The 12,381-nt window shown below is 50.7% G+C and overlaps 1 protein-coding gene across 38 annotated transcripts in view; it reads left to right on the top strand.

The window, feature by feature from the left end:
* The window catches only part of NLRC5 (NLR family CARD domain containing 5), an 85,816-nt gene that overhangs the window by 25,764 nt on the left and 47,671 nt on the right, over positions 1–12,381 (top strand). For 17 of the 38 annotated variants that reach the window (XR_004961203.1, XR_004961202.1, XM_036276117.1 and 14 more), the window contains exons 3-10: positions 886–1,192; positions 1,871–1,930; positions 5,673–5,741; positions 6,933–8,610; positions 9,673–9,756; positions 9,901–9,984; positions 11,335–11,418; positions 11,535–11,624. Coding sequence is in view for 36 of the 38 variants with exons in the window: in XM_036276117.1 (XP_036132010.1) it covers positions 898–1,192; positions 1,871–1,930; positions 5,673–5,741; positions 6,933–8,610; positions 9,673–9,756; positions 9,901–9,984; positions 11,335–11,418; positions 11,535–11,624 (2,444 nt within the window). In the remaining 2 variants the exon portion in view is untranslated. The remainder of the gene's footprint in view (positions 1–885; positions 1,193–1,870; positions 1,931–5,672; positions 5,742–6,932; positions 8,611–9,672; positions 9,757–9,900; positions 9,985–11,334; positions 11,419–11,534; positions 11,625–12,381) is intronic. The other 21 variants (XM_036276124.1, XM_036276126.1, XM_036276125.1 and 18 more) reach the window with 7 other exon arrangements.

The raw sequence follows: 12,381 nt of genomic DNA, 5'->3' as shown, positions 1-12,381 counted from the left end.
CAGAAAGCCCTAAATAATGATGCTTTAAACAGAATAGAAATGTATTTCCTTGTCACATCATAGAAGTTCAAAGTCAGAGAGTCCAAGGCAGGTGGAAAGCTTTACCCTCTACCTTTCTAAGCACTGGCTTCCACTCATGATCCAATATGGCTGCCCAAGGTTCAGCCATCACATCAACATTCCAGCCAACAAGAAGAAGCAAAGAAAGATATGCAACACTTCCACCTACATCCCTTCGGCAAAAACTTAATCACATGGCTGCATCTAACTGCAAGGGAGGCTGGGAAATAGAGTCTATTCCAGATGACCAGGAAATCTTCAAGGGTTCTAGAACTAAGGAAAAAGGGGAGAACAAAGTTTGGGAGACAAGTAGCTTAAATGAGATAGCCTCACAAAAGGGTGCACGGAAACACAATGAGGAGAGCATTCCCAGGACATCGTCTCCAGAGAATGAACTAGACCAGACCCAGGCACAGTCAGGAGGGGTGGATGCAGAAGTCAGAGGTTAGTCTCTGGAACTGATTCCTGGGCAAAGGCATTGAGACTCCATGGAGAGGCCACTTGTCTGCCTGCTCGCTGCCCCTCAGATGTGTGTGGGAGAGTTCTTGACTCCCCCCGATGACTCCCCCCACAGCCGACTTATCCCTCAGTTCACCTACCACCCAGCTCACCTGTCCCCCAGTTCACCAATTTCCCAGCTTATCTGTCTACCAGCTCACCTGTTCCCCAGCTCACCTGTCCCCCAGCTCACCTGTCCCCCAGCTTATCTGTCTACCAGCTCACCTGTTTCCCCAGCTCACCTGTCCCCCAGCTCACCTGTCCCCCAGCTCACCTACCCCCCAGCTTACCTGTTTCTCAGTTCACCTGCCTACCCTGTCCCTGCAGGGCCATCTCCTCATGGACCCCATTAGTTTCCAGCTGGGCACCAAGAACCAGTGGAGTTGGCTTGTGAGGCTGCTCAGCAATGACCCAGAATGGCTGAGTGCCAAGGTGAAGTTCTTCCTCCCTAACATGGACTTGGGCTCCTGGAACAAGGCCACAGACCCCACACAGAGGGTCGTCCTACAACTCAGGGAACTGCACACCCAGGGTCTGGCCACTTGGCAGGCATTCATCCACTGTGTGTGCATGGAGCTGGAGGTGCCCCTGGAGCTGGAGGTGCTGTTGCTGAGCACGTGGGGCCATGGAGACGGTAAGGGCTTGTGTGTGCGGTGCAGAGAGGCCCAGGGAAGGTGGGGACCCACTTGAGTCACACAGAGATGCCATGGCCAAGCCAGGAACAAAATTCTATGCTTCTGGACACTTCTTAGAGCAAATTCCCTAATGCTACCACATCAGCTGGGGACCTTCCACCTTGTACCACCCCAGTCGCATCCAGGGAAGCGGGATGCAAGGAGAGAAAGAACAGGGTGACTCCTTCCAGCCCAGAATTTCCAAATAGGCCATCATGCCCAACAGGTTTCTTCTTGCAACGTGGTCAGAAGCAGTCACAAGGAGAGCCCTCTGACCTGTACTGATGGGCAGGCAGATTGAATGTGTTCAGGTCAGCAGGCATTTCTTGGGCACCTTCTGTTTACACAACACTGGGGGGAACCAATGAGAACTCACTCCACAACTCTACCACAAGGCAGCATGCAGGAAATGCAGGGGGCTGACCATGTGCACACGGGTGTGCATGTGCACACACACACATTCCTGTCCGTGCACAAACCTGCATATACACACACATTCTGGTCCTGCCTGCCTTCATGGCTCAGCACCAATCCTGCCCTCCACAGACTGCTGAGTGTAAACTTTATTTCTCCCTTGCTGGGACTCACCCTATGGGAGACCAGAGCTGGTGTACTATATTCTTCCCCCTCTCTTTCAGAGTTTTCCAATCCTTTGAAAACTGGTGAAGGAAGCCAACCTGAACCTCAGCTCCACTGTGGTGAGGCCTGGGGGGTTGGGAAACAGGAGGGCACAGTGAGCATGCTCAGTTCCCATGTCAAACCCAGAGTAGGCTGGTTACAGCCATTTCCCATAAACCATCCTCCTCATCCCCTTATCCCCTGCACGTGTCCCCTGCCCCTCACCGTAGCTCCTGGCCCCACCTCCTCCCCCTCTGTGCCCCTCAAGGCTTTGGCCTGTCCCTGGGGTCTAACCCAGAGCCTCTCCTGGGAGAGTCTGAACTGTTAGCCCTTGGTTCTGCCAGAATCTTTTGTCTGGTTTCACTTGGGAAAGCCTGTTGTCACTTCCCTGTCCCCAAGCATCGGGGCCTCATGTTCAAGCCCCACTGACTCAGGCCCCTCCCCATTTGACACTCGGGCCTGACAGACCCATGTGCTGTTGTCCACACCCAGGAAGCCCCCTACTGGTTTTCTGCTGGAGCGCAGAGGGGTCAACCTCACCAATTCATGGGCCACACCCCATTCTCAGAATTTTTCATTCTTCTTTTTATTGTGGTAAAATACACATAACATCAAATTTACCATCTTAACCATCTTTACGTGTGCAGTTCAGTGGTATTAAATACACTCCCATTGTTGCGTTACTGCCACCACCATCCACTCCAGCTCTCTCTTCTTGTAAAACTGAAACTCTATCTGTTAAACAAGAATTCCCCATTCATCCCTCCCCTGGCCCCTGGTAACCACCATTTTACTTTCCGTCTTTATGATTTTGACTACTCTACTTCATCTGAATGGAATCATTGTGTGACTGGCTTATTTCACTCAGCAGAGTGTACTCAAGGTTCATCCATATGGTGGCATGTGTCACAATGTTCTTCTACTTATGTATTTATTTATTTTTGTTAATCCTCACTCGAGGATACTTTTCCATTAATTTTTTAGATAGAGTGGAAGGGAGGGAGGGAGAGAGAGAGAGAGAGAGAGAGAGAGAGAGAGAAACATCAATGTGAGAGAAACACATCAATTGGTTGCCCCGTGCATGACCATGACCAGGGCTGAGGATCGAAGCTGCAACCCAGGTATATGTCCTGAACCCTCAGACCCTTTGGGCCAATGCTCTAACCGCTTAGCAAACTGGCCAGGGCACAATTTTTCTTCCTTTTAAAAGCTAATATTCCATTGTATAGATATGCCACATCTTACTCATTTATCCACTGGACACTTGGTTTGCTTCCATGTTTTAACTATGATGAACAATGCTGCTATAAATATGGGTGGACAAATATTTCTTTAAGACCCTGTTTCAATTATTTTGTATATATTTTTCCAGGGTCTTATGGTAGTTCCATTTTTTATGTTTTGAGACCTTCCATACTGCATCCATAGCAGCGGCCGCATTTCACAGCCCACGGCAGTGCGCACAGGTTCAACTTCTCCACGTCTCCACCAACACTCATTATTTTCTGGGTTTAAAAAAAAATTATTGTTGACAGTATTACAGATGTCCCCCATCTCCCACCCTTCCCCCCTCTACCCAGCCCCCACTGTTGTTATTTTTAGTAATTATCCTAATGGGTGTGAGGGGGCATCTCATTGTAGTTTTGATTTGCATTTTCCTAGTGGTTGGTGATGCTGAGCGCTTTTTCATGTGCTTATTGACCATTTGTATATCTTCTTTGGAGAAATGTCTGTTCAAATCCTTTGCCCATTTTTTTTTTAATCCTCATCCAAGGATGTTTTCCATTGATTTTCAAACAGAGTGGGAGGGAGGGAGGCAGGGAGGGAGGGAGGGGGAGAGAGAGAAAGACAGAGACAGAGACAGAGACATTGATATGAGAGACACACATTGATTGGTTGCCTCCTGCACGACCTCGACCAGGGCCAGGATCCAACTGAGATATGTGCCCTTGACCAGAATCAAACCCATGACTCTTTGGTCTGTGGGCCAACCCTCTATCCACTGAGCCAAACTGGCCAGGGCCCTTTGCCCATTTTTTTTTTTTTTTTATCCTCACCTGAGGACATTTTTGCATTTATCTTCAGATAGAGCAAGAGGGGAGAGGGAGAAAGAGAGAGAGAGAAACATCGACGTGAGAGAGACACATTGAGTGGTTGCCACCCACACAACCCCAACCGGGGCCGGGGACAAACTGCAACTGAGGTACGTGTCCTTAGGGGCAACCAAACCCAGGACTCTCCAGTCCATGGACTGATGATCTAACCACTGAACAAAACCGGCCAGGGCCCCTTTGCCCATTTTTTAAACAGCTTGCTTGGTTTGCTGTTGTTGAGTTTTAGGAGTTCTCTATATATTCTGGATATTAATACCTTATCAGATAGATGTTTTGCAAATACTTTCTCCCATTCTGTGGGTTGCCTTTTTACTCTGTTGATAGTGTCTTTTGTTGCACAAAACTTTTAACTTTTCATGAAATCCAGTTTGTCTATGTTTTCTTTACTTACCTGTGCCTTTAGTGCCCTACCCAAGAAATCATTGCCAAATCCAGTGTGGTAAATTTTTTGTCCTATGTTTGTTTCTAAGAGTTGTATTGTTTTAGGTCTTACATTTAGGTGCTTGGTTCATTTTGAGTTACTTTTTTGTATACGTGTTAGGTAAGGGCTCAATTTTATTCTTTTGTGTGTGGATATCCAGTTTCCCCAGCACCATTTATTGAAAAGACTGTTCTTTTCCCACTGAATAGTCTTGGCACCCTGGTCAAAAACCATTGACACACAAAGGTTTCTTTCTGGGCTCTCTGTTCCACTGGTCTATTTGACTGTTTTGATTACTATAGCTTTGCAGTAAGTTTTTAAATCAGGAAGTGTGAGTCTTCCAGCTTTGTTCTTTTTCAAGAGTGTTTTGGCTATTTGGGGTCCCTTGAAATTCCATATGAATTTTAGAATGGGTTTTTCTATTTCTGAAAAAAAAAAATGTCATTGGGATTGTGATATAGATTGCATTTGCAGGGAATCTGTAGATTGCTTTGTGTGGTATTGACATCTGAACAATGTTAAGTCTTCCAATCCATGAACATGGGATGTGTTTCTATTTATTTATATCTTTTTAAATTTCTTTAAGTAATGTTTTTATTATAGAAATCTTTTACCTTTTTGATTAAGTTAATTTCAAGTATTTTATTCTTTTTGATGCTATTGTACATGGAATTGTTTTTGTAATTTTCTTTTCAGATTATTCATTGTGCATAGAAATACAACTGTTTTTACATGTTGTATTCTGCTTCTTTGCTGAATTCATTTATTAGTTCTAAAAAAACCTTTTTTGTGGAGTCTCTGGGATTTTCTACATGTAAGATCCTATTATATGCAGACAATTTTACTTCTCCCTCTTCAATTTGGATGTTTTGGGGTTTTTTCTTGCCTAATTGCTGTGGCTAGAACTTCCACTACTATGTTGAATAGAAATGGTGAAAGCAGGCATCCTTGTTTTGTTCCTGATCTTAGAGGAAAAGCTTTTGATCTTTCACCTTGAGTGTGATGTTCGCAGTGGGTTCAGAACCTTTATTTCTATAGATGTATGGACTTTTTAGTTATAGGTGTACATGGCTGTAACATTAGTCTTTAACAGAAAACATCCACTCCATAATCCCAGCTCCCCAACAAATAAAAATTGTTTGTCCTGGTCCCTGGTCCTTTCTGGCCCTTGTTACTGAGCTGCCTTCAGTCAATCCCTGAGTATGGATACACTTGTCTGCCTGCCTCCTGTGTGTGGAATGAAGCTCCTCAAACCTCACCCCTTACCCTTTCCTTTATTTTTTCCAGGCTTCAAGAGACCTCACCAGAGCTGTGGGTCCCCACCCCAGCTAAAGCAGTCCAGGAAGCAGCAGCTAGGTGCGTACCAAGGTGGGGAGGGACCTGAACATAGGGATTGGATTGCACTGGGGCCAGGACAGAGCTCCTGGACTCTGTCCCCTGCTGACAAGCCTCCAGGGGCCTAGTGACTCTTGTATTCCAAGTTTCCATGAAGGAGGGATTGAAGGTCCTGGATGGGTAGAGGAGAGGGCAGAGTCTGGCAAGGAGGGGCCTCCCCAACAGGCCCCTAGGGGGCTTCTCCAGAGAGGGCTCAGCTGAAGGAGCTGGAAGCATCCCAACAGATCACAGTTTTGTCATTTAGCCTCTTCTAGTGACACCCCATGTCCTCAGGGTTGAGGGAGCCCCAAGAAAGTGACCATCATAACCTCAGACCTAGACCCTTGTTGGCCAGTTATATATAATGGATGAACAGGATACCAGGGAGAACCCCCTAAAGCAGAAGACCTTAGGGGCCCATGGGGAGACATGGGGCCTGCTGAGGACTGGCCAGCCCAGGGGGCAAAGAAGAGACAGAATTTCTCTCATTTTCCATCAGTTGTCCAGAAGTGTCCTTATTCCTGACCAGCTATCCCACAAGCTGGGAAACCAGCCCCATGGGAATAGCCAGAGCATTCACAGGCAGCCAGGTGATTCACATCAATACAACATAGACTATGACCTCGGGTCCCCAGGGGGGCTCCTAATGTCCCCCAACAGTGGCCTCAGTCCTTTCCCTGGGTCACTCGGGATCTCCCAATGACTCAGCCATTCAAAATTCACATTAGGGGCCCAGTTCCCACGGTTCTGATTGGTCAGTGCCTGGACCTACAGGTTGTTGGCGCTCACCTCTGGGCATTGCAGAACTGAAATATTGGGGAGGGGCACAGATTACTCATACACCATGGGAAGAGATGGTTCTGATAAGATCCTGCAAAGGAAGTGTCCCCTTTCCCTATCTTATTGAAAACTTCACACCATTTCTGTTGTTGCAAAGCAGAGAACTACAGTCCTGTTCCCTAGCCACTGACACTGCCCCACTAGATGCCCCCGTTTGAACGGCTGCCATCGTGTCTGCTTCTGCAGAACCAATTCCTTCTAGGGATTTGGGTGGCACACGAGCCCCTGTGTGTTCTGCCACTCTACAGACTCCCAACAGCTAATACTGGGGTGACAGGTTGGGAGTGGGTAGGGAGGACGCCTCCTGCACTCATGCCATCTTCCTGACCCCAGCAGAGGTGGCCAAGAGGTACCTACAGCTGCTGAGGACGTCTGCCCAGCAGCGCTATGGTGGGAAGCTCCCTGGGCCAGGGCAGCCCCTCACCTTCCACCAAGCCTACGTCCCTACAATCCTGCAGTGGAGCCGGGCCACGGCACCCTTCGACACTCAGGAGGGGGCCGTTATGGGGAGCCCCAAGGCAGAAGATGGCACTGATGTGAGCATCCAGGACCTCTTCAGCTCCAGGGCTGACAAGGGCCCGAGGGTGATGGTGCTCCTGGGGAAGGCCGGCATGGGCAAGACCACGCTGACCCGCTGGCTCTGCCAGAAGTGGGCTGACGGCCAGCTAGACCGCTTCCAGGCCCTGTTCCTTTTTGAATTCCGCCAGCTCAATCTGATTACAGATGTCCTGACACTGCCCCAGCTCCTTTTTGACCTGTACCTGAGCCCCGAGGCAGGCCCCGATGCCGTCTTCCGGTACCTGGAGGAGAATGCCAATGGAGTCCTGCTCATCTTCGATGGGCTAGAGGAGGCTCTTCACCCCTGTTCTGCAGGGGAGACTGTAGGTCCTGAGATGCCAGGTCCAGCCTTTGCCCTTTTCTCTGGCCTGTGCCGCGGGACCCTCCTGCCCGGCTGCAGGGTCATGGCCACCTCCCGTCCTGGGAAGCTGCCAGACTGCCTGCCCACAGAGGCAGCCATGATCCACATGTGGGGCTTCGACGGGCCCCGGGTGGAGGAGTACGTGGGCCGCTTCTTCAGCACCCAGCAGTCTCAGGAGGCGGCCCTAGCAGAGCTGCGGGCAAATAGACATCTCCGGAGCATGTGTGTGGTGCCCGCCCTGTGCCGAGTCGCCTGCCTCTGCCTCCACCATCTGCTCCCGGACATCTCTCCCGGCCAGTCTGTGGCCCGCCTGCCCACTGTGACTCAAAACTACGTGCAGATGGTGCTCGCCCTCAGCCCTCAAGGGCACCGGGCTGCCACGTCCCTCATGGGCCTCGGTGAGGTGGCCCTGAGGAGCCTGGAGACTGGGAAGGTTATCTTCTCTGCAGGAGACATTCCTCCATCCATGATGGCCTTTGGGGCTGCCCTTGGCCTGCTGACCTCCTTCTGCATCTGCAAAGGCCCCGGGCGGCAGGAGACAGGCTACGCCTTCACTCATCTCAGCCTGCAGGAGTTCTTGGCCGCCCTGCACTTGATGGCCAGCCCCAAGGTGGACAAAGACACACTTGCCCGCCGTGTCACCCTCAATTCTCGCTGGGTGCTGCGAACCAAAGCTAGACTGGGTCTATTCGACCACCTCCCCACATTCCTGGCGGGTCTGGCATCCTGCGCCTGCCGTCCCTTCCTCAGCAACCTGACACAGCGGGGTGAGGCATGGGTGGCCACCAAGCAGGCCACAGTCATACAGGCATTGAAGAAGTTGGCCATCCGCAGGCTCACAGGGCCAAAGGTTATAGAGCTGTGTCACTGTGTGGGTGAGACCCAAGAGCCTGAGCTGGCCAGCCTCATGGCCCGAAGCCTCCCCTACCAACTGTGCTTTCATAATTTCCCACTGACATATGCTGACCTGGCTGCCCTGACCAACATCGTGGGTCACAGGGATGGCCCCATCCACCTGGATTTCGAGGGCTGTCCTCTGGAGCCCTGCTGTCCTGAGGCCCTGGAAGGTTGTGGGCAGGTGGAGAATCTCAGGTGAGAGGAAGGACAGGGCAGGACTGGGGAGGGAACTGGACTTTTAGGCAAGTGGAGGCCACCAGCCTGGCAGATGCCTGCTGATTGACTGGGTGAAGATCTTGAGTATCAGAACAGACAGGCCCTTGCTGTTCCCTAGCCAGACACAGCGAGGAAGCACCGTGCCTCCCCAGGACCTCTGGGTCCCACTGGGTCTCCTGTGCCGTGTGTCTGGACTGTCAGCCTCCTGCTCTCAGTCATGGGCTGGAGCCTCTGATCCAGGCTGTGCTGCTGGAGGCTGTTTGACTTCGGGCAGGTTATTTAACCTCAGCCTGTGTTTCTTCACCCCTCAAAGGAATCAGTAATAATACCTACTTTATAGGGTTGTTGTGAGATGAAAATGCATGAAAACCACTTCTTAGCACACAGTAAAGGCTCACTGTGTGTAGTAGCTAGAGGACAGGCTAAGCTGCGGTAACAAAGAACCCCCTGCCCCACTTTCCAAAGTAAAGTGGATTAAACAATGTAGCATCTTCTTTCACCCTCACGGGAGACTCAGCATCCAGCTGAGTGGGATAGCTCAGCTCCAGATGGCCATGCAGGGACCTGGTTCCTTCCACTATTGCTTCATCATCTCCTTGGGCATGTGGACTGGCCTGGCAAAGCTGAGTGATGGGCTTATCTGTGCTCTGGCTTGGGGGAAGGAAAGGAGAGAGCATGGATTAGATGCACCCAAGTTAAAGCTCAGTCCTAGAAATAGGGCACATCTCTCCACTGACATTCCAGTGGTGCGAACATAGTCATGTGGTCACAGTGAGCTTCAAGGGAGGCTGGGAAATGCCATCTCTGGCTGGAAAACCATGTTCCCAGTTATGACTCCATGCGTGGAGAATGGGTTTTGGCGGACAATTAGTAGTCTGCCATAATATGTATTTGTTACTACTACAACCATTACAACCACAGCAGCAACAATTACTGCTATTAACATTACTGTGTTCATTCAGTTCTGTCGGAGGAGGCTGGGTCATGACCTCTAAGCCCTGTCCAGCATTAATCATCTGCCGCGTTCTTCTTCCGTGGCAGCTTTAAGAGCAGGAGGTGTGGGGATGCCTTTGCAGAAGCCCTCTCCAGGAGCTTGCCGACAATGGGGAGCCTGAGGAAGCTGGGGTGAGCCAGGACTTGGAACCGAGAGGGATTCTTAGCTGGGGGTGCTGGAACTCTCCTCCCTTCCCTCACCCCTACACAGGGCAGATCCTGGGCCTCCTCCCTTCCTATCCCCAGTTCTCCCCTCCATCTTTGCTTACCCTGTAGGTTAGCAGGAAGTAAGATTACTGCCCGAGGCATCCACCACCTGGTGCAGGCTTTGCCCCTCTGTCCACACCTGGAAGAGGTCAGGTGAGTGATCTCCAGGAGGGCTCGCTGGCTGTGGGAAGAGGTCACTGCCCAGGTTGTGCCTATTCCACGGGGTCTGGCCAGTAGTTTTTCAGTGTGGCTCAGAGAGGGGAGCCAGCAGTCCAAGAACCGGGTGGGGCTGGATCCAAGCTCAAGGCTCCCAAAGACTCCAGAGAAGTACTTCTCTCGTCCAATATTTTTAGCCATTTTGAAGGAGCTTGAGTTTTGAGATCCCTTTCCCTCTTTCTGTCACCCTGAGAGGAGAATGGCCGTGTACAGGCTGGTGTTGGGCACTGTGGGTACACGTAAATGCACGAAACATGCACATACCTTCACATTCATGCACATATGTGTACATACTTGTCTGCTCACTTAAGTATCTGCCCCACATACATGCACATTTGTAGTTGTGCATATGTGCAGCACACACATGCATGCACACTTAGGCCACATACACATCTAAACACATATGCACAAATATACCCCTGCCCATGTCCGTGATGAGTGGCCCAAGAAGGGTGGGGCCAGGGCACCTCCTCAGCAGCTCACTGGCAGAACCACTGCTAGGTGGCACCTTTGTGAGATTTAGAAAAGGCACCCTTTACCCCGCAGCTGCAGCCCAGCACTAGGGTACACCTCTTTCTTAGTGGAGCATTAGCTGGACCACGGCTCTGCTCTGTCCCCTCTGCTGGGTGTCTTCAAGCATGATTACTCTGCACGATGAAGGAAAAGATTAAGGTCATGCTCAGTAATTAGAAAGGTAAATGTCAACAAGTTCAGTATTTCCAAACATTTTCCCTGACCAGAGTGGTCACACACAAAGGCACGCTTGAACTCTTCAGTTCTCCTGTCTCTCCAGCTAGGAACCCAGGCTGTGGACCCCATTTGACAGGTGAGGAATGTGAGATCAGAAAGGAATGTGCTTGCCTAGGGCTCTGGGTGAGTCAGGGCCAGAGCCGAAGCTGGAAACAGCATCTCCTGCATCCTAGACTGCTCATCACCTGGGAGCCAAGAGGCCCTGACGAACTTGGGCTTTGCGCTCAACCCAGACATGTCCCTGATGGAAAGCTGCTGGGTCTCCTTATTCCACCTCATGAGCCTTCATGGTCCACCATCTGGATCCTTTGGGCCACCAGGCAGGAACTCCCCCAGAGGGACTGAATGAGGACAGAGTGAGGCCAGCAGAGGGCCTTCCCTCCTAGCTGGACCTGTTGGATACCATGGAGCAGGTCACCCACTCATTCTGGGCCCCTGCCTTGTGTCTCCCCTGTGAGAGTGACCATGTCTGTCACCTGCCAACTGGAGCTTCTAAGTGTCCCCACCCCAGGGCTGAGAGACTTGGTCTCCCTGCAGCTTTCAGGACAACCAGCTCAAGGACCAGGAGGTGCGGAACATCGTGGAGGTCCTCCCTTGTCTGCCACGGCTCCGGAAGCTTGAGTAAGTGTTCTTTCCATCTGAGCGCCTGCCTGAGCCACCCTCCCACCTTAGAGAGCAAAGATCTGGGGCCCATGGAATAGGGGATTCACTCCTGAACCGTTGCCTTAATCACGCAGCCTGAGCCACAACGATGTCTCCATGTCAACCCTGCTCTACCTGACCAAGGTGGCAGTCACATGCCCGACTATCAGGATGTTGCAAGTCAGGTGAGCAGAAGGAATGGGAGCCTGGTGTTCAGGGTCTTGAGAAAAGAGGAGGGGATAGGAAAAAGAGGAAGCCCCTAGTCTGCAAGATTTACATGCTTGAGTCTGTTTTACTCACATCAGTGTGTCCAGACCTAGAACAGGCCTGACCCCTAGTACTCAACCTGTGAATGGAAGGAAAGTTGGATGATCAGACCGACAGATGCATGAAGGAATGAATCAACAAATCTAGGAAGTATAGGCATAGCTGGAATAATTAGCCTCGTGTCACTCTCCGTGGTGCTGAACTAGTGTCACCTGTTTTTTTTGTTTTGTTTTGTTTTTAATCCTCACCCAAGGACATTTTTCCATTTTTCGTCCAGATAGAGTGGGAAGGAGAGAGAGAGAGGGAGAGAAACATCAATGTGAAAGGGACACATCAAGTGGCTGCCTCCCGCACAACCCAACCAGGGCCGAGGACAAACTGCAACCGAGGTACATGCCCTTAGAGGGAACCAAATCCGGGTCTTTCTGGGCCGCAGGCTAACACTCTAACCGATGAGCCAAACCGGCCAGGGTGTATCACCTGTTTTGAATTTTTTTTAATTGATTTTAGAGAGAGAGGAAGGAAGAGGGAGATGGAGATAGAAACATTGATGAGAGAGAACATTAATTGGCCGCCTCCTGCATGTCCCCCGCACTGGAGATTGGGCTGACAACCTGGACATGTGACCTGACTGGGAATCAAATTGGTGACCTCTTTGTGCATGGGTCGATGCTC

This window comes from Molossus molossus, unplaced genomic scaffold, assembly GCF_014108415.1.
Source record: "Molossus molossus isolate mMolMol1 unplaced genomic scaffold, mMolMol1.p scaffold_m16_p_21, whole genome shotgun sequence".
Lineage (NCBI taxonomy): Eukaryota > Metazoa > Chordata > Mammalia > Chiroptera > Molossidae > Molossus > Molossus molossus.
This window is presented reverse-complemented; position numbering and strand designations above follow the sequence as displayed.